Source organism: Canis lupus, chromosome X (assembly GCF_048164855.1).
Source record: "Canis lupus baileyi chromosome X, mCanLup2.hap1, whole genome shotgun sequence".
In the NCBI taxonomy this organism is placed as follows: Eukaryota; Metazoa; Chordata; class Mammalia; order Carnivora; family Canidae; genus Canis; species Canis lupus.
This window is the reverse complement of record NC_132876.1, coordinates 55,384,370-55,406,208: the sequence shown is the minus strand read 5'-3', so window position 1 is coordinate 55,406,208 and position 21,839 is coordinate 55,384,370. Positions and strand designations below refer to the sequence as shown.

At 36.3% G+C, this 21,839-nt stretch overlaps 1 protein-coding gene across 4 annotated transcripts in view; it reads left to right on the top strand.

Moving 5' to 3' along the window:
• Positions 1 to 21,839, top strand: part of PCDH11X (protocadherin 11 X-linked) — a 501,886-nt gene that overhangs the window by 313,880 nt on the left and 166,167 nt on the right. For all 4 annotated transcript variants that reach the window (XM_072818012.1, XM_072818009.1, XM_072818008.1 and 1 more), the window contains one exon: positions 880 to 1,075. In XM_072818012.1, the coding sequence (XP_072674113.1) occupies positions 880 to 1,075 (196 nt within the window). The remainder of the gene's footprint in view (positions 1 to 879; positions 1,076 to 21,839) is intronic.

Below are 21,839 nucleotides of genomic sequence, written 5' to 3'. Positions count from 1 at the left end.
ATTATTTATTTATTTATTCATGAGAGAGAGAGAGAGAGAGAGGCAGAGACATAGGCAGAGGGAGAAGCAGGTTTCTTGTAGGGAGCCTGATGTGGGACTCGATCCTGGAACTTCAGGATCATGCTCTGAGCTGAAAGCAGACACTCAACCACTGAGCCACCCAGGCATCCCTCTGCTCTTGGTTTTGGCTCAGGCAATGATCTCAGGGTCCTGTAATTGTACCCCATGTTGAGCTTCATGATCAGTACTGAGTCAGCTTGAGATTCTCTCTCCTTCTGACCCTCTAGTTCATGCTCATTCTCTCTCTGAAATAAAATAAATAAATATTCAAAATTAATTATCCCAATACAGAATTTTTCCTTTAAAATTTTTGAAAAATATGATTTATATTTTTAGTTATCTAAACTTACATGATTGAATACATTTGTGGTATTATTACTGTTTCAGACCACCAGATTATTATAGCAATATAATATATAGCAATACAATTTTGTTATGTTTATCCATACTTCTTTTTTAAAAATGAATTACTATCAAATTATAGCTAAATAAGTCAATATTTGAATGATGATCAGAATTTCCAATGTGCTTAAATGTCTAAAAAACCTGACAACTTATTACTTTATAACAAGTTAACTTTTATTTTGCATCTAGTTGTACTCTTTTTAAAAATAATAATAATAGAAGCAACTCTAATGCCAGGTGAAGCAGGTTTGAACACAAAGACGACTGTTCATAAAAGCCTGACAGTTTTCACAACTCAGGATCATATTAATGTGATTTCACTAGATAGCGGAAATAATACATTTTCTAAATTGGATGAATAAGACAATTATTCAGATCATGACTGAAACCCTGTAATTTTCTTCTTCATTTCAGTCTCAGCGGCATGTGACATTTAACTTACCAGAAGGCTCTCAGGAAAGTAGCAGTGATGGTGCACTGGGAAACCATGATGTGGGGATACCCAGCACATCCTATGCCCCGCACCTTGACTATTTCCAGGAGCAGCACTTTGATCATACTGCACCTAATAACCGCACTGAAGGGGATGGCAACTCTGATCCTGAATTCTGTAAGTGATACCTGTCTAGTATAGCAGGATAAATGGGCTTATTGTGTTTGTTAGTAAAATAATTTTAGCTATAATAACACTGGACATCTAATGTTAATATTACTAGTAATACATTTTAAAAGGTAAAAATAAAGAATTAGGTGGAAGGCATATATGCAGCAGTTTATAATATATGAAATATGTAATCATATCTACTTTAAAAGTTATGAAATTTAAAATAGTCATTTTCTTTAGGCATAGACAGGGTTTATGATTTTTATATACTTATAGATATGTATATATGTGTATATAACCAGCCACATTATTTTATTTATTTGAGTACATGTAAATTATTTTGGTAATTCATATGAATTATTTTCTAGATTTTATTTTTCATTTTTAACAGAGATAATAACCATAGGCATTTAAAAAATTGTACTAATTTTTTGACCATTAAGGATGATAATATCTGTGGGTTTTTCATATATGGCCTTTATTATGTTATATAGCAAAGAAACTTATTAAAGTGCAAGAAGCATACTATTTCATTTTTTTGCATTCTTTTATTTTAAATGAATCTTTATTACCTTAATATTGTCATACTAATGGCATTTTTAACCTAGCACATGTGTGTGCTTTCACTAAACAAAAATAGTAGATATAAATTTGCTATAGCAAAATAATCTCTTTTGACTAACACAGATGGTAAGGCACATTGATTGTTCAAGAAAAAACTCACAGCTCTGAAGAGGGTTTGATGATATGGAGTAGATGCCAATAAACTATGCAGTTTTAGTCAATAACATCACAAATAGGAATGTAAGAAGTTAGTGGAAATAACTGCTTTCCTTAAGCAATCAAATTATTTTACACAGTTCCCATTTCATATTTTGAAATGCATTGCATCCTGAATATGCTTTCTTTTCTGCTAATGAATTGCCCCAAAGAGTATAGTTCTGAAAATTCCTTGTAAGTTCACCAAAAAAGATAGAGATACAACATCTATGTATAAGATTACACAAAATTCATTAGAGGTATTTATTAATACTCCTTTAAAATGTAATTCGTAGGTTGATAAAAATTTGCTGATTGGAGAATAAAATTACGATATGTATACTCTTGAGTATTTTGCCAAGAATACTAAATTTCTTTTCTAAGTTAAAGAAGAAACAAGCAAACCGAATCCATTTATTTCTCTTTCAGAAAAGAAGTTTAATAAAACATCTTGTCTCATTCCATTTGATAGCATTTTGAATTTTTAAATTTCACAATTGCAATCTCCTGACTTTAGCTTTTGGTATGAGAGCCAAAGCCTATGTCCCAGAGCTTTACTTAATCATAACCCCAACAAATTATGTGTACCATTTCCAATGGACCCTGGTCTTTGAAGCTAGCTAATTTAGTAAAAGCATAAACAGAAATCTGAATCATAAACAGCAATATTCTTTGCTGCTGAGTTTCTGTGGATAATGTACAGGTAAATCTTTGACTTCTCAAAGGATTTTGTGGAGATGCACAAGAGTGTAGACCTAGTAGTGAACAGAATGTGACTTCATACTGCTTGGGATTTTATATATCAAGATACAATATTAACTGAGATGTCTGGAGATGGTGTGTGATCCCCTTGGGACTATTCTAAGTACAGTAAACTATATATGACCCTATGTTCATATCTACTTATTTACAAGTAGCATCAGGTAAAACATAACTTGTGGAGAGTTAAAATTATTTTCAACTTCCTATTGTAAAATGTTGCTCTGATATTATAATTCAGCCTATGTTCTGAAACACATGGAAATATTATCAAAGTTTTACCATATTAAACTTCAGAGATTTATGAATAGTTCAAACTTATAAAGTTAGAAAGTCTCTGTGTTTTTTTCCCTTAAAGAGAAGAAAGCATCACTATTTTTACACTATGTATAAGCTGGAGAGAAAAGAGTAACTATGAAATCTCCAGCAATCTGCTGGCATATTATAATTCGACAGATCATAGATAACATCCATGTTTCTTTATAATAGAAATGGTGAAATAGAATATTTCTAAAGAGATTCAAATCAATCTTCAGTTTACCAGCCATAAATCAATTCATTTTCAAAGAAAACTCTAACAAAGGGGGAAATGAACTTAGTTTAATCAGTGTTATAATTGTATTCAACTGAAATAGTTATGTCTTCTGCATTCTTTAAAACCTCTTTATTGGATATAGTCACTTCACGTATGTAGTCAATCTATCTGAAAATGTTACAGCTGGTTTAGGTTCTAAAATTTGAGCTTAGGGGTTGCCTGGCTGGCTTAGTCAGTAGTACAACATGGAACTCATGATACTGAGGTTGTGAGTTCAAGATCCACATTGGATGTAGAGATTATTTAAGAAGATAAATAAATACTTCTAAATTTGAGCTTAAAATAACAAAATTTGTCTAAAATTTCATCAAATTTTAAAGTGTTAAAATTTATCTTTTACTTTACTCATTTCTGTTATACTAAGGAAAAAATAGAGTTCAAAGAGCATTTAGAGCTAAAAAAGTTAAACATTTAAAATAGAAATAAATATGCTGCCACATGCCACACCCAGCTACCGGGTGTACTTCTGCTGCCATGCACTATACCCAACCATTGTAAGGCACCCATCTGCTGCACTATGCCCAGCCATATGCTCATAGCCACTATTGTGTGTCTGTCCTTGTCCAGCCATTGCCAACTGCTGCATCCAGCCTTGTGACTCTGGCTTCCCTGGCACACAGCCCACAGCTGCCTCAATGCCTCAGGGGATCTAGCATAGGACTGGTGGCTTAGCACAAATTTAGCTAATACTGCTGCACTGCTGCCAAACTCCTCAGTGAACACAACCCCTCAGAGCTAGCCTGACTTATTCCTACTAACAGCACAGAAAGCAAATACAGCCCACAATAAGCAGATAGAGAGTGCAGATGAATACACTGAAAGGAAAACTGACTCATGCAAAACAGTAGAGCAGAAGCAATACATTTAGGAAACTCTCCTAAAGGACCATTCTGGTGGACAGGGGATACTGTACTGTAGGGAAGTCCAGGACCTCTTCTTCATGATGTCCTTGCTTTTAAGAGCAGAAGACATAGCTGACTTTCCTAACATATAGGAACAGACACAGAGAGGAAGACAAAATGAGGACATACAAAAAATATATCCCAAATGAAAGAATAGGACAAAGGCATTGACAGAGATATAACTGAAACGGATATTAGTCACATGCCTGATAGAGAATCTAAAGCAATAATCATGAGGATACTTTCTGGACTTGAGGAAAGAGTGGAAGACATGGGTGAGAATTTTAACAGACATAAGGAGCAAAGTAGCAGAGATAAAGGGCTCAATAAACTAAATGAAAAATCTGTTTGATGGACTGAACAATAGGCTAAAAGAAGTAGAGGAACAAATTAGTGACCTAAAAGACAAAGCAATGCAAAGTGACTAAGTTGAACAAAAAAGAGAACTATACAGAAAGAGAATAGACTTAGGGAACTCAGTGATTCCATCAAACATAATAACAATTGCATTAAAGGAGTCCCAGAAGAAATGACAGAAAGAGGTAGAGAATTTATTTGAAGAGATAATAGCTGAAAACTTCCCTAATGTGAGGAAGGAAATGTGTATACACAGGAAGAACAGAGAACCTCCAACAAAATCAGTAAGAGCAGGCACACACCAAAATATATTGCAATTAAATTAACAAACTAGAATGATAAAGACACAATTTTTAAAGCAGCTGTCAAAAGAACATGGTAACATACAAGAGAAAATCCATATAGCTAGCAGAGGATTTTTCAGCAGAAATTTTCTAAGCCAGAGAAAAGTGGCATGATATAGTCAAAGTACTGAATGAGAAAAATCTCCTGCCAAGAATATTCTATCCAAAATGGCTATCATTCAGAATACAAGGAGAGATTAATTGTTTATCAGATAAACAAAAGTTAAAAGAGCTTTTTTTTTTTTTTTTTTTTTTTTTTTTTAAAGATTTTATTTGTTTATTCATGAGAAACACAGAGAGGGTAGAGAGAGAGGCAGAGACACAGGCAGAGGGAGAAGCAGGCTCCATGCAGGGAACCCCATGTGGGACTTGATCCTGGGTCCCCAGGATCACGCCCTGGGCTGAAGGCGGTGCTAAACCGCCAAGCCACCTGGGCTGCCCTAAAAGAGCTTTATACCACTAAACTGGCCAATCATCCAAACAGAAAATTAATAAGAAAATAATGGCTTTCCATTCTGCAAAACAGTATGAAGAAACCTCAAAAAGTTAAAAATAGAACTACCTTATAACCCGGCAATTGTACTCCCAGATATTTATACATGTACCTCAATGTTCATAGCAGCATGATCAACAATAGTCAAATTATGGATAGAACCCAAATGTCCATCAACTGATGAATGGATAAAGAAGATGTGGTATATGTATACACTGGAATATTACTCAGCAATCAAAAAGAATGAAATCTTGCCATTGGCAATGATGTGTATGGAATTAAAGTGTATTATGCTAAGTGAAATAAGTCAGAGAAAGACCAACCATATGCTTCAGTCATATGTGGAATTTAAGAAGGAAAACAGATGAACAAGAGGAAAGGAAAAAAAGAGAGGGAAGCAAACCATAACAAACACTTAAATACAGAGAACAAACTGAGGGTTGATGGAGGAGAGGTGGGTTGGAGATGGACTAAATGTATGATGGGTATTAAGGAGAGCACTTGTGTTAAGCACTGAGTATTATATGTAAGTGATGAATCACTAAATTTTTCTCCTGGAAAAACCATCACGTATATGTTAACTAACTATAATTTAAATTAAAATCTCTTTAAAAAGAAAATAATGATTTTGAATGACATTTTGGATCACATGTATCTAACCAATATATTCAGAACATTCCATCCTAAAACAGCAAAATACACATTCTTTTTCATCTGTACATGGAATATTCTCCAGAATGGATCACATATTAGGCCACAAAATTATCCTCAACAAATTAATGAAGATCAGTGTTAAACCATGCATCTTCTGTGACCACAATGTTATGGAACTAGGAGTTGACCCCAAGAAAAAGCTGGAAAGACCACAGATACATGAAAGTTAAATAACATGCTAATACACAATATTTGATTCAACCAGGAAATAAAAGGAAAAATTTAAAAAGTATATAGAAACAAATAAAAATGAAAACACAATAGTTGAAAACTTTGGGATACAGTAAAAGCAATTCTAAGAGGAAGTTTTTTTTTTTTTTTTTTTTTTTTTACAATAGAGGCTCATATCAATAAGCAAGAAAAGTTTCAAATCAACAACCTAACCTTACAAGTAACAGCTAGAATAAGATCCACAGAGAAAACCTAACCCAGAAGATGGAAGGATATAATAAAGATTCGAGCAAAAATAAATAATATGGAATCTAAAAAAATAATAGAACAGAAAAATCAAACAAGGAGCTGGTTCTTTGAAAAGATTAATAAAGTTGATAAACCTCTAGATAGAATTATCAAGAGAAAAAGAGAAAATATGGAAATAAATCAAATAACAAATTAGGATAAATAACAACCAACACCACAGATATGTAATTACAAAAGAATATTAATAAAAATATATGCCAATAAATTAGACAACCTAGAAGAAATTGATAAATTTCTAGAAACATATAAACTACCATAAATGAAACAGGAAGAAATAGAAAATTTGAACAGACTGATAACCATAAAGAAATTGAATCCATAATTTTAAAACTCCCAACAAACAAAAGTACAGGACCAGACGGATTCACAGGGAAATTCCACCAAAAATTTAAACAAAAGTTAATACTATTCTTCTCAAACTATTACAAAAAATAGAAAAAGAATGAAAACTATCAAATTCTTTCTTTGAGGCCAGGATTACCTTGATACCAAAAGCAAATAAAGACACCATTAAAAGGAGAACTACAGGCTGATATCTCTGATGAACAAACCGAATCCAAAAATACATTTAAAAAATTATTCACCGGGATCCCTGGGTGGCGCAGCGGTTTGGCGCCTGCCTTTGGCCCAGGGCGCGATCCTGGAGACCCAGGATCGAATCCCACATCAGGCTCCCGGTGCATGGAGCCTGCTTCTCCCTCTGCCTGTGTCTCTGCCTCTCTCTCTCTCTCTCTGTGACTATCATAAAAAAAAAAAAATTATTCACCATGATTGAGTGGGGATTTTTCCTGGTTTTCAAGAGTAGATCAATATTCACAAATCAATCAACATGATACATCTCATAATTAAGAGAGAGGATGAGAATCATATCATTATTTCAACAGATACAAAAAAAGTGACAAATTTCAACATCTATTCATGATTAGTGATAGAGTGAACATACCTCAACATAATAAAGGTCATATATGAAAAATCCACAACTAACATTATCCTTAATGGGGAAAAATGAGAGTTTTCCCTGTAAGGTTATGACAAGAGAGGGATGACCACCCTCATACCTTTTATTCATCATAGTAGTGGAAGGGCTAGACTCAGCAATCAGATAACACAAAGAAATAAAAGGCATCCAAAGGTAAGGAAAGAGTACTGCAGATGATAGACTACTATACATAGAAAACCCAAGAGATTCCACTAAAAAACTGCTTAGAATTCATAAATTCAGTGAAGTTGCAGGATACAAAATCAACATACAGAAAGTTGATGCATTTCTATATACTAGTAATGAAGCAGTAGAAAAGAAATTAAGAAAACAATCCCATTTCCAATTGCACCAAAAATAGTAAGATATCTAGGAGGAAACCTAACTGAAGATGTGAAAGAACTATCCTCTGAAAACTATAAAACATTGATGAAAGAAATTGAAGATGACACAAAGAAATGGAAAGATATTCCATGCCCTTGGATTGGAAGGACAATTATTAAAATGTCTATACTATTCAAAGCAATCTACACATTTTATGCAATCTCTATCAAAGTACCAACAACATTTTTCACAGAATTAGAACAAAAAAATCCTTAAATTTGTATTGTACCACAATGGACCCAGAAATACCCAAAGCAATCTCTGGAAAAAAAAAAAAAAAAAAAGCAAAGCTGGAGGCATCACAAGTCTGGATTTCAAGTTATATTGCAAAGGTATAGTAATCAAAATAATATGATACTGGCACAAAAAAGATACATAGATTAATAGAACAGAATAGAAAACCTAGAAGAAAACCCACAATTCTTTGAATATATATATATTCATATATATAATGGAATATATATATATTCATATATATAATGGAATATATATATATAATGGAATATTAGGCATCCATAAGAAAGAATGAAACCTTACCATTTGAAATAATATGGATGGTGCTAGTGAATAATATATTGTTAAGTAAAGGAGTCATTTGGAGAAAGATAAATACCATATGATTTCACTTATATGTGGAATTTAAGAAACAAAGCAAATAAACAAAAGGATTAAAAAGAGAAATAAATCAAGAAAGAGACTCTTTATAATCAGAAAAAACTGATGGCTATCAAAGGGGAGTGGGTGGATAGATTAAATAGATAATGGGAATTAAGGAGTGTACTTGTCATGATGAGCACTGGGTAATGTATGCAATTGTTGAATCAATATATTGGACACCTAAAACTAATATAACACTGCATGTTAACTAACAAGTTAAAGTAAGAACCTTAAGAATAAATAAATAAAATATAAAGGAGACAAAATAGCCATTACTCTTCCACAGGATGTCACAGAAGAGAGGAGTTAAGGTGGCAGAGTAAGGAGACCCTAGGCTTGCCTTATCCCTTGAATATACCTAGATAAAAATCAAATCATTTTGAACACCCAATAAAGTTCTGAGGACTGAGAGAACAAAAAACTCACAACTACAGTTGAAAAAAACTGTCACATTGTGGAAGGTACAAGCTGTGGAGAGTTGATTTGAGGGAGAAAAGGGCTGCAGGTGCTCTTATGGGAAGGGAGCCCTAACTGGAGAGAGTAGTGAGAGAGAAAGGAGTGAAAATGAGTGCAGGGAGTTGCAAAAGGAAAACTCTTCCCCAAAACCAATGACTTCAAAAAGGAAAGGGGCTAAATACTGCAAGGTTTTATAAACAGTGGAGAGCAGAGTCTAAAATTTAAGAGATCTGTGCCATCACTAGTGTTGTAGTGGATGGACTTAGCAGTGTTCTAATGGGGAAGGAGGGAAGAGACCCAGGAGCAGACAGTGTTGTCTGAGGATCCCCTGGGTTGCACAGGGAGAAGCAGTTCCCCTTTTTGGAGTGAATATGGGACAGGTAGCATGACCTCTCTGGGGGCAAAATGCATGGTGGGTACATTGAGCTGCCTGTTTGGCTAACTTAGGAAAAAGGATGCTGGCTGAAAGCAGCAAGTCTTGGTGTTGTCTTTCTGCTATGTTTTACCATAAATTCTGAATCACTGTGCAGTCATGCAAACAATTTCTGGGACAAGCTGACAGGCCACAGGGCAGTAAGACCCTCTGTCAGAGGATCAGTTTGGGTGCACACCACTCAGGGTTTCTAATATTTGAAGATATGAAACTCAGCCACATGCGTGAGAAAAAAACAAAGGAATGCTGTGCTGCCTGGCAGGTGCACAGTTGAGACACAGGCAGGAGGAAGGTGGGGATGTGACAGAAGCCAGTGACACAGGAGAGGTGATAGTCTGCAATTCAGTGAGGGCTTTCTGAAGAGGAACAGGTATGAACTCTCTATTCCAGGGACTAGAGAACTGGGCGAGAACATTTCCACACCACCCATTAGCACTGACAGACTTCAATGAGCAAAAGAGCACCACCAAGTGGGGAACAGAGCTGCTTACACCAAGTAGTGCCCCCCTGTGCCCTGCAGTTGAATCTCCACTAAGGTATGTCAGTCTGAGAATCAGCTCAGCAGGTCCCGCTCCCAGAAGACCAGCACAAACCACTTCCATGCACCAAGTCTACTGATCATAGAGTGCTACAAAGCTTCAGCTTTAGAGGAAATAGGATCTGGTTACTTTTGAGATTTTTTTTCCTTAAAACACAGAAAAAGCAATTTTTAATCTTTAAAATTATGTGTGTGTTGGTGTATGTTTGTGTATATATATATATATATATATATAATCCTCATGACAATGAGGATTGAAGATGCAGAGGAAGGAATCAGTGATATAGAAGATAAAATTATGGATAACAATGAAGCAGAGAAGAGAGAAAGAAAGTTATTGGATCACAAATGCAGACTTAGGGAACTCAATGACTTTTTAAGCATAATAACATTCGTAGCATAGGAGTCCCAGAATATAGAGACAGAAAATGTGGCAGAAGTTTTATTTAAGCAAATTATAGATGCAAACTTCCCTAAATGGCAGAAGGAAACAGACATCAAAATGAGTCTTGTTTTGATGCACAGAGAGCTCCCATTAAATTCAACAAAAGGCAGCCATCACCAAGATATATCATAGTAAAATTCACAAAATACATAGACAAGGAACTCCAATAAAAAATATACAAAAAAATACACAGACAAGGAAAGAGTCCTGAAAGCAGCAAATAAACCCTTAACCTACAATAAAGACAGTTAAGGTTTGTAGCAGATCTGTCTATAGAAACTCAACAGGCGAGAGAGTGTGGTATGATATATTCATGTGCTGAATAGGGAAAAAAATATGCAGTAAAGAATAATTTATCCAGCAAAACTGTCTTTCACAGAAGGAGAGATAAAAAGTTTCCCAGAAACAAAAACTGAAAGACTTCATGATCACTAAACCAGCCCTGCAAGAATTATTAAAGGGAACTCTGAGTGGGGAAAAAAGGACCAAGCAAGAAAGACTAGAAAGGGAAAGAACATCACCAAATATAAAACCAAATTTAAAGGTAACACAAAGGCACTAAATTTGTATCTATCAATAATCACTCTAAATGTAAATAGACTAAATGCTCCAATCTAAAGCCATAGGGTATCAGAATAAATAATAATAATAAAGAAAAAACAAGACTCATCTATATACTGCCTACAGGAGACTCATTTTACACATAAAGACACCTGTAGATTGAAAGTGAGGGGATGGAGAATAATTTACTATGTTAATGGACAACAAAAGAAAGCCAGAGTAGCCATATTCATATCAGATAAGGTAGATTTTATATCAAAGATTGTAAGAAGAGATGAAGAAGGGCATTAATTCATACTTAAGAGGTCTAATCATCAAGAAGATCTAACAACTGTAAATATTTATTCTCCCAACATGAGAGAGCCTACATATACAAATCAATTAATAACAAACATAAGAAACTCATTGATAACAATACAATAATAGTAGGGGACTTTAATACCCCAATTGCAGCAACAGACAGGGAATATAAGCAGAAAATTAACAAGGAAATGACTGAATGACACACCGAAGCAGATGGATATAAAAGACATATTCAGAAAATTTCATCCTAAAGCAATGGAATACACAATCTTCTTGAGTACATATTGAACATTCAAAATAGATCACATATTGTGTCACAAATCAGCCCTCAACAGGTAAAAAGATTGAGATCATACCATGCATATGTTCAGATCACAATGCTATGAAACTTGAAGTCACCCACAACAAAAAAATTAGGAAACACCACAAACATATGGAGAAGAAGGAACATTCTACTAAATAATGACTGGGTTAACCAAGAAATTAAAGAAGAAATTAAAAAGTACACAGAAACAAGTGAAAATGAAAGTATGAAAGTTCAAAACCTTTTGGATGCAGCAAAGGCAGTTCTACGAATGAAGTATATTGCAATACAGTGCTACCTAAAGAATCAGGAAAAATTTTAAATATACAACTTAACATTATAGCTAAAGAAGGTAGAAAAGGAAGAGAAAATAAAACCTAAATTCAGCAGAAGGGAAATAATAAAGATTAGAGAAGATAAATGATACACCCCCCCCCCTCTCTCTCTCTCTCTCACACACACACACACACACACACACACAACCCAGTAGGAAAAAAGTCAACAAAAGAGCTGGTTGTTTGAAAGAATTTATAAAATTGATAATCTTCTAGCCAGACTTATTGAAGAAAAAAGAGAAAGGACTCAAATAAATAAAATCAGAAATGAAAGAGGAGAGAGCACAAGCATCATTACAGAAATACAACCAATTATATGAGAATATTATGAAAAATTATAAACCAAAACACTGGGCAATCTGGATGAAATAAAAAAATTCCTAGAAACCTACAAACCATCCAAACTAAAACAGGAAAAAATAGATAATTTGAACAAAACAATACCCAGCAAGGAAAAGGATTTGTAATCAAAAATCTCCAAACAAACAAAAGTCTAGTGCCATATAGCTTCCCAGGGGAATTCTACAAAACATTCAAAGAAGATTTAGTACCCCTATTCTTCTCAAACTGTTCCAAAAAATAAAATGGAAGGACAACTTCTACAACTCATTCTATGAGGCCAGTATTACCCTGATTCTAAAACCACTCTGAACATGAGTGCAGAAAATCTCAAGGGGATAGTAGCAAATTGAATCCAAGAGTATACTAAAAGAATTATTCATCACAAGTGAGATTTATTTCTGGACTGCAGATGTTAATATTTGCAAATCAAACAATGTGATACACCACATTAAAGAAAGGATGAGAAATACAAGATCCTCTCAAAAAATGTAGAAAAAAACATTTGACCAAGTACCGCATCCATTATTGATAAAAAAAATCTCAACAAAGAACAGATAGATGGAGTATACCTTAAAATCATAAAAGTCTTTTATGAAAGACCTACAGCTAGTATCTTCAATGGGAAAAAACAGATTTTCCTCTACAACCAGGAACAACAGGGATGTCCACCCTCACCATTACTATTTAATGTAGTACTGAATGTCTTTTTTTTTTAATTTTTTTAAAATTTTTATTTACTTATGATAGTCACACACAGAGAGAGAGAGAGAGAGAGAGGCAGAGACACAGGCAGAGAGAGAAGCAGGCTCCATGCACCGGGAGCCCGACACGGGATTCGATTGCGGGACTCCAGGATCGCGCCCTGGGCCAAAGGCAGGCGCCAAACCGCTGCGCCACCCAGGGATCCCAGTATTGAATGTCTTAACCTAAGCAATCAGACAATAAAAAAGACACAAATGGTATTTAAATCTGCAAAGAATAAGTCAAACGTTCACTATTTGCAGACATGATACTCAATATATAAAACCCAACAAACTCCACCAAAAAAAATTCTAGAGCTAATACATGAATTCAATAAAGTTACAACTTTATAAAAATATATATATATATAAATGTACAAAAATCTGCTGCATCTCTCTACACCAGTAATGTATTTCCTTGGTTTTGGTTGTGATCTCTCCTCTTTCATTCATGATTTTATTAATTTAAATCTTCTCTCTTTTCTTTTTAATAAGGCTGGCTAATGGTTTATCTATCTTTTTAATTCTTTCAGAGAACCAGCTCCTGGTTTTGTTGATATGTTCTACAGTTCTTCAGGTCTCTAATTCATTAAAATATTCTCTAATTTTATTATTTCTCTTCTCTTGCTTGGGTTAGGCTTTATTTGCTGTTCTTTATCCAGTTCCTTTAGGTGTAATGTTGGCTTGTGTATTTGAGCCCTTTCCAATTTTTTGAGAGAGCTTATATTGAAATGTACATCCCTCTTAGGACTGTCTTTGGTGTATTTCAAATATTTTGATCAGATGTATGTTCATTTTTTTTTTTTTAGTTTGCATGACTCTTTAATTCTTCTCTAATTACCTGGTTGATCTATTAATTATTTAGTAGGATAGTTTTAACCTCCACGTTTTTGAGCTCCTTCCAAATTTCTTCTGTGTTTGAGTTCAAGTTTCAAAGCATTGTGATCTAAAAATATGCAGGGGGTAATCCCAATCTTTTGGTATCAGTTGAGACCTGATTTGTGACTTGTTATATTGTCTACTATGGAGAAAGTTCCACGTGCACTTGAGAAGAATGTGTATTCACTTGCATTAGGATGGAATGTTCTGTGTATAACTGTGAAATCCATAGGGTTCAGTCTGTCATTCAAAGCCCTTATTTATTAGCTAATCTTCTTCTTACTAGATCTGTCCTTGACTGAGAGTGGAGTGTTGAATTCTTCTACTATTACTGTATTATTACCTATGTGTTTCTTTACTTTGATTATTAATTGGTTGACATAATTGACTGCTCTTATATTAGAGGCATAAATATTCATAATGGTTTGATCTTGTTGGATAGAACCTTTAAATATGAGATAGTGTTCCACTTCATCTCTTACCACCATCTTTAGTGTAAAATAAAATTCATCTAATATGAAGATTGCTGCCTCAGCTTTCTTTTGAGGTCTATTTGCATGGTAAACAGTTCTTCACCCCCTCATTTTCAGTCTGAAGGTGTCCTTTGGTCCAAAATGAGACTCTAATAGACAGCATATAGATGGGTCTTGCTTTTATATCCAGTCTGATACCCTGTGTCTTTTGATTTGATCATTTAGCTGATTCATGGTCAGAGTAACTAGTGAAAACATGAATTTAGTGTCATAGTATTACCTGTACAGTCCCTGTTTCTGCGAATTGTTTCTTTGGACTCCCTCTTCACTTACAGGATCCCCCTTTATATTTCTTGAAGGGCTGATTTGGTGGCCACATATTATTTCAGTTTCTATCTATCCTGGAAGCTCTTTATTCCTCTTTCTATTATGAATGACAGCATTGCTCGATATAGCTTACAAAGCTATAAACAAAAGGTCTAAAACAAAGACCTTGCAAGGAAAACAGCTTACACTGAGCCTGGCCACCTGGCAAGGGGTGGGACATCTCCACCCAACCAAAGACACCTGAGAATCAGTGCAGCAGTCCTCTCCCCCAGAACAGTAGCTGGAAGAAAATGAGAACAGTAGGTTTACTGACCAAACAGTACTGGAAAACTACAGGACTGAAAGAAAATAGTTTATAGAACTCAAGGTTTTCCCCTTATGATTAATTTATCTTTCAGGTTAAAAATTTCCAATACTCTTTCTTTATTCCTGTCTTAAAAATAATTTTTATCAACTCTTCATGTTTAAGTATTATTTTCTTTTTTGACGTTCATATTTTTACAATTACATGTTAGATAAACTGTTCATTTTTGGATTCCTTTCACCGGACCAAAAAAAAAATTGACTGACAACTCTATAGTCAACTAATCTTTGACAAAGCAAGAAAAAGCATTGAATGGAAAAAAGTCTCTTCAACAAATGGTGTTGGGAAACTGGACAGCAACATGCAGAAGAATGAAACTGGACCAATTTCCTACAACATACATAAAAATGAATTCAAAATGTATGAAAAACCTAAAGATCCCTTTCGGGATTCAGGAAACCATCAAAATCCTAGAGTACACAGGCAGCAACCACTTTGATCTCAGCCATAGATACTTCTTAGTAGACACATCACCAGGGGTGAAGGAAACAAAAACAAAAAGGATCTGCTGGGATTTCATCAAGTTAAAGGCTTCTGTACAGCAAAGGAAACAATCAACAAAACTAAAAGGCAACCTACAGATGGGAGAAGATATTTGAAAATGACATATCTGATAAGGGCTGTGTCCAAAACCAACAAAAAACTTATCCAACTAAACACCCAAGGAACAAATAATCCATAAACATTTTTCTAAGGAGTACATGCAGATGGTTAATAGACACATAAAAAGATGCTTAACATCAGGAAAGTACAAATCAAAACCATAATGAGATACCACCTCACACCTACGAGAATGGCTAAAATTAACAACACAAGAAATAACAGTTGTTGGCAAGGATGTGGAGAAACAGACCCTCTTGCACTGTTGGTGGGACTGCAAACTGGTGCATCAACTCTGGAAAACAGTATCTGGATTCCCCAAACATTAAAAAAAGACCTACTATATGATCCAGCAATTGCACTAGTAGGTATTTACTGAGAGATTTCAAAATTGCAGATTCAAGGAGGTACATGAACCCATGTTTATTTCTTTAATTTTTTTATTGAATTTCAATTTGCCAACATATAGCATAATACCCAGTGCTCATCAAGTGCCCCCCTCAGTGCCCATCACCCAGTCACCCCCACCCACACCCATCTCCTCTTCCACCACCCTTAGTTCATTTCCCAGAGTTAGGAGTCTTTCATGTTCTGTCTCCCATTCAGATATTTCCCACTCATATTTTCTCCTTTCCCCTTTATTCCCTTTCACTATTTTTTATATTCCCCAAATGAATGAGAACACATAATGTTTGTCCTTCTCCGATTGACTTATTTCACTCAGCATAATACCCACCAGTTCCATCCACATTGAAGCAAATGGTGGGTATTTGTCATTTCTAATGGCTGAGAAATATTCCATTGTATACATAAACCACATCTTCTTTATCCATTCATCTTTCGATGGACACTGAGTCTCCTTCCACAGTTCGGATATTATGGACATTGCTGCTAGAAACATCGGGGTGCAGGTGTCCCGGCGTTTCATTGCATCTGTATCTTTGGGGTAAATCCCCAGGAGTGGAATTGTGGAATTGCTGGCTATAGGGCAGTTCTATTTTTAACTCTTTGAGGAACCTCCACACAGTTTTCCAGAGTGGCTGCACCAGTTCACATTCCCAACAACACTGCAAGAGGGTTCCCTTTTCTCCGCATTCTCTCCAACATTTGTGGTTTCCTGCCTTGTTAGTTTTCCCTATTCCCACTGGTGTGAGGTGGTATCTCATTGTGGTTTTGATTTGTATTTCCCTGATGGCAAGTGATGCAAAGCATTTTTTCATGTGCATCTTGGCCATGTCTATGTTTTCCTCTGTGAGATTTCTCTTCATGTCTTTTGCCCATTTCATGATTGGATTGTTTGTTTCTTTGCTGTTGAGTTTTATAAGTTCTACATAGATCTTGCATACTAACCCTTTATCTGATACATCATTTGCAAATATCTTGTCCCATTCTGTAGGTTGTCTTTTAGTTTTGTTGACTGTATCCTTTGCTGTGCAATAACTTCTTAACTTGATGAAGACCCAATAGTTCATTTTTGCTTTTGTTTCTTTTGCCTTCAGGGATGTATCTTGCAAGAAGTTACTGTGGCCGAGTTCAAAAAGGGTGTTGCCTGTGTTCTCCTCTAGGATTTTGACGGAATCTTGTCGCACATTTAGATCTTTCATCCATTTTGAGTTTATCTTTATGTATGTTGAAAAAACGTGGTCTAGTTTCATTCTTCTGCATGTGGATGTCCAATTTTCCCAGCACCATTTATTGAGGAGACTATCTTTCTTCCAGTGTATAGACTTTCCTCCTTTATCGAATTTTAGTTGAACATAAAGCTGAGGGTCCCCTTATGGATTCTCTATTCTGTTCCATTGATCTATGTGTCTGTTTTTGTGCCAGTACCACACTGTTTTGAAGACCACAGCTTTGTAGTACAACTGAAGTCTGGCATTGTGATGACCCCAGCTATGGTTTTCTTTTTTAAAATTCCCCTGGCTATTCGGAGTCTTTTCTTATTCCACACACATCTTAAAATAATTTGTTCCAACTCTTTGAAGAAACTCCATGGTATTTGGATAGGGATTGCATTAAACGTGTAAATGGCCCTGGTTAACATTGACATTTTCACAATATTAATTATGCCAATCCATGAGCATGGAATATTTTTCCATCTCTTTGTATCCTCCTCAATTTCTTTCAGAAGTGTTCTATACCTTTAGGGTGTAGATCCTTTACGTCTTTGGTTAGTTTTATTCCTAGGTATCTAATGCTTTTGGGTGCAATTGTAAATGGGATTGGCTCCTAATTTCTCCTTTTTCAGTCTCATTGTTAGTGTATAGAAATGCCACTGACTTCTGGGCATTGATTTTGTATACTGCCACACTGCCAAATTGCTGTATGAGTTCTAGCAATCTTGGGGTGGAGGCTTTTGGGTTTTCTATGTGGAGTATCATGTCATCGGCGAAGAGGGAGAGTTTGGCTGCTTCTTTGCCAATTTGAATGCCTTTTATTTCTTTTTGTTGTCTGATTGCTGAGGCTAGGACTTCTAGTACTATGTTGACTGGCAGTGGTGAGAGTAGACATCCCTGTCATGTCACTGATTTTAGGGGAAAGACTCCCAGTGCTTCCCCATTGAGAATTATATTTGCTGTGAGCTTTTCGTAGATGGCTTTTAAGATGTTGTGGAATGTTCCCTCGATCCCTACACTCTGAAGAGTTTTGATCAGGAATGGATGCTGTATTTTGTCAAATGCTTTCTCTGCATCTATTGAGAGGATCATATGGCTCTTGATTTTTCTCTTGCTGATATGATGAAGCACACTGATTGTTTTACGAGTGTTGAACCAGCCTTGTGTCCCAGGGATAAATCCTACTTGGTCATGGTGAATAATTTTCTTAATGTACTCTTGGATCCTATTGGCTAGTATCTTGTTGAGAATTTTTGCATCCATGTTCATCAGGGATATTGGTCTATAATTCTCCTTTTTGGTGGGGTCTTTGTCTGGTTTTGGAATTAAGGTGATGCTGGCCTCATAGAATGAGTTTGGAAGCGTTCCATCTCTTTCTATCTTTCCAAACAGCTTTAGTAGAATTGGTATGGTTTCTTTAAACGTTTGATAGAATTCCCCTGGGAAGCCATCTGGCCCTGGACTTTTGTGTCTTGGTGGGTTTTCGATGACTGCTTCAATTTCCTTGACTAGGCCAGGTTATTGGCCTGTTCAGGTTTTCTATTTCTTCCTGTTCCAGTTTTGGTAGTTTGTGGCTTTCCAGAAATGCGTCCATTTCTTCTAGATTGCCTAATTTATTGGCGTATAGCTGTTCAGAATATGTTTTTAAAATAATTTGTATTAAAAAAAAATAAAATAAAATCGTTTGTATTTCCTTGGTGTTGGTAGTGATCTCAACTTTCTCATTCATGATTTTATTAATTTGAGTCTTCTCTCTCTTCTTTTTAATAAGGCTGGCTAATGGTTTATCTATCTTATTAATTCTTTCAAAGAACCAACTCCTGGTTCTGTTGATCTGTTCCACAGTTCTTCTGGTCTCGATTTCATTGAGTTCTGCTCAAATCTTTATTAACTCTCTTCTTCTGCTGGGTGAACGAATTATTTGCTGTTTTTTCTCTAGCTCCTTTAGGTGTAAGGTTAGCTTTTGTATTTGAGTACTTTCCAGTTTTTGGATGGATGATTGTATTGCGATGTATTTCCCCCTCAGGACTGCTTTTGCTGTATCCCAAAGATTTTGAACGGTTGTATCTTCATTCTCATTAGTTTCCATGAATCTTTTTAATTCTTCCTTAATTTCCTGGTTGACCCTTTCATCTTTTAGCAGGATGGTCCTTAACCTCCACGTGTTTGAGGTCCTTCCAAACTTCTTGTTGTGATTCAGTTCTAATTTCAAGGCATTATGGTCTGAGAATATGCAGGGGACAATCCCAATCTTTTGGTATCGGTTCAGACCCAATTTGTGACCCGGTATGTGGTCTATTCTGGAGAACGTTCCATGTGCTCTTGAGAAGAATGTGTATTCAGTTTAGTTTGGATGTAAAGTTCTGTAGATATCTGTGAAATCCATCTGGTCCAGCGTATCATTTAAAGCTCTCGTTTCTTTGGAGATGTTGTGTTTAAAAGACCTATCGAGTGTAGAAAGTGCTAGATTGAAGTCACCAAGTATAAGTGTATTATTAGCTAAATATGTCTTAACTTTGGCTATTAATTGATTGATATATTTGGCAGCTCCCACATTCGGGGCATATATATTGAGGCTTGTTAAGTCCTCTTGTTGGATAGGTCCTTTAAGTATGATATAGTGTCCCTCTTCATCTCTCACTACAGTCTTTGGGGTAAATTTTAGTTTATCTGATATAAGAATGGCGACCCCTGCTCTCTTTTGAGGACCATTTGAATGGTAAATGGTTCTCCAACCTTTTATTTTCAGGCTGTAGGTGTCCTTCTGTCTAAAATGAGTCTCTTGTAGACAGCAAATAGATGGGTCTTGCTTTTTTATCCAGTCTGACACCCTGTGCCTTTTGATGGGGTCATTAAGCCCGTTCACGTTCAGAGTTAATATTGAAAGATATGAGTTTAGTGTCATCATGGTATCTATTAAGTCCTTGTTTTTGTGGATTGTTCCACTGGACTTCTTAAAGGGGAATTTTAAGAGTCCCCCTTAAAATTTCTTGCAGAGCTGGTTTGGAGGTCACATATTCTTTCAGTTCTTGCCTGTCTTGGAAGCTCTTAATCTCTCCTTCCATTCTGAATGAGAGCCTTGCTGGATAAAGTCTTCTTGGTTGCATGTTCTTCTCATTTAGGACCCTGAATATATCCTGCCAGCCCTTTCTGGCCTGCCAGGTCTCTGTGGAGAGGTCTGCTGTTACCCTAATACTCCTCCCCATAATAGTCAGGGATTTCTTGTCTCTTGCTGCTTTAAGGATCTTCTCTTTATCTTTGGAATTTGCAAGCTTCACTATTAGATGTCGAGGTGTTGAAGGGTTTTTATTGATTTTAGGGGGGGATCTCTCTATTTCCTGGATCTGAATGCCTGTTTCCCTTCCCAGATTAGGAAGGTTTTCAGCTATGATTTGTTCAAATACATATTCTGGACCTCTGTCCCTTTCGGCTCCCTAAGGAACCCCAATTAAACGTAGGTTTTTCTTCCTCAGGCTGTCATTTTTTTTCCCTTAATCTATCCTTATGGTCTTTTAATTGTTTGTCTCTTTTTTCCTCAGTTTCCCTCTTTGCCATCAACTTGTCTTCTATGTCACTCACTCATTCTTCCACCTTGTTAACCCTTGTCGTTAGGACTTCTAGTTTGGATTGCATCTCATTCAATTGATCTTTAATTTCTGCTTGATTAGATCTAAATTCTGCAGTCATGAAGTCTCTTGAGTCCTTTATGCTTTTTTCTAGAGCCATCAGTATCTTTATAATAGTGCTTCTGAATTGGCTTTCTGACATTGAATTGTAATCCAGATTTTGTAACTCTGTGGGAGAGAGGACTGTTTCTGATTCTTTATTTTGAGCTGAGGCTTTCCTTCTAGTCATTTTGCTCAGTGCAGAGTGGCCAAAAACAAGTTGTATTGGGAAAAGGAGAAAAAGAGAGGAGACAAAGAAGGAAAGAAAAGAGAAAAAGAAAAAAGAAAAAAGGATGAAAAAAAGAGATGAAAAAGAGAAAGAAAAAAAGGGCAGGGGAAGCAAACAGAAATCAGAAAGCAAAAAAAAAAAAAAAAAAAAAAAAACAACAACAACAAAACAAAAGAAAGAAAAAGAAAAAGAAAAAAGGAAAAAGAAAAAAAACCACAGGTGAGTATCTTCTGATTCTGTATACTTTAAGTCCTTTGAGTTCCCTGGAACTTGTCTAGCTGGTCTTCTGGGAGAGTGGCCTGTCTTGCTGATTTTCAGGTGTTAGCATTTGGGGTAGCTGCTCTGCCCCCTGCCTGGTGCAGGACTCAGTGGGGGTTGTTCACTCCGTGAGGCCCCAGCAGGAACAACCACAGTGGCGGTGGCCATCTCTGGAGCCCTGGTTTCAGCTCCCGCAGTAACTATGGAGCTCTCCGTCTGCAGGGGCCTGGATGCTCCGGGGGCGGGGCCGCTGGTCTGCTCAGCTTGGGGCAGGAGCGTCCTTGCTGTCCTGGGCCCCTCGGCCTCTGCCTGTCCCAGGGGCGGTGGGATCCTGGGCTGTGTCCCCAGCGCCCTGTGCTCTGGGGCCTGCTCTGTTGGATTCGCGCTCCTGCCCGGCAGCCCCCTCTCCGCTTAGACGCCGCCCGAGCCCCTCCAAGCTGCTCCCGGGTCAAGCAGTGTGCACGCTGCAGCCCTTTAGG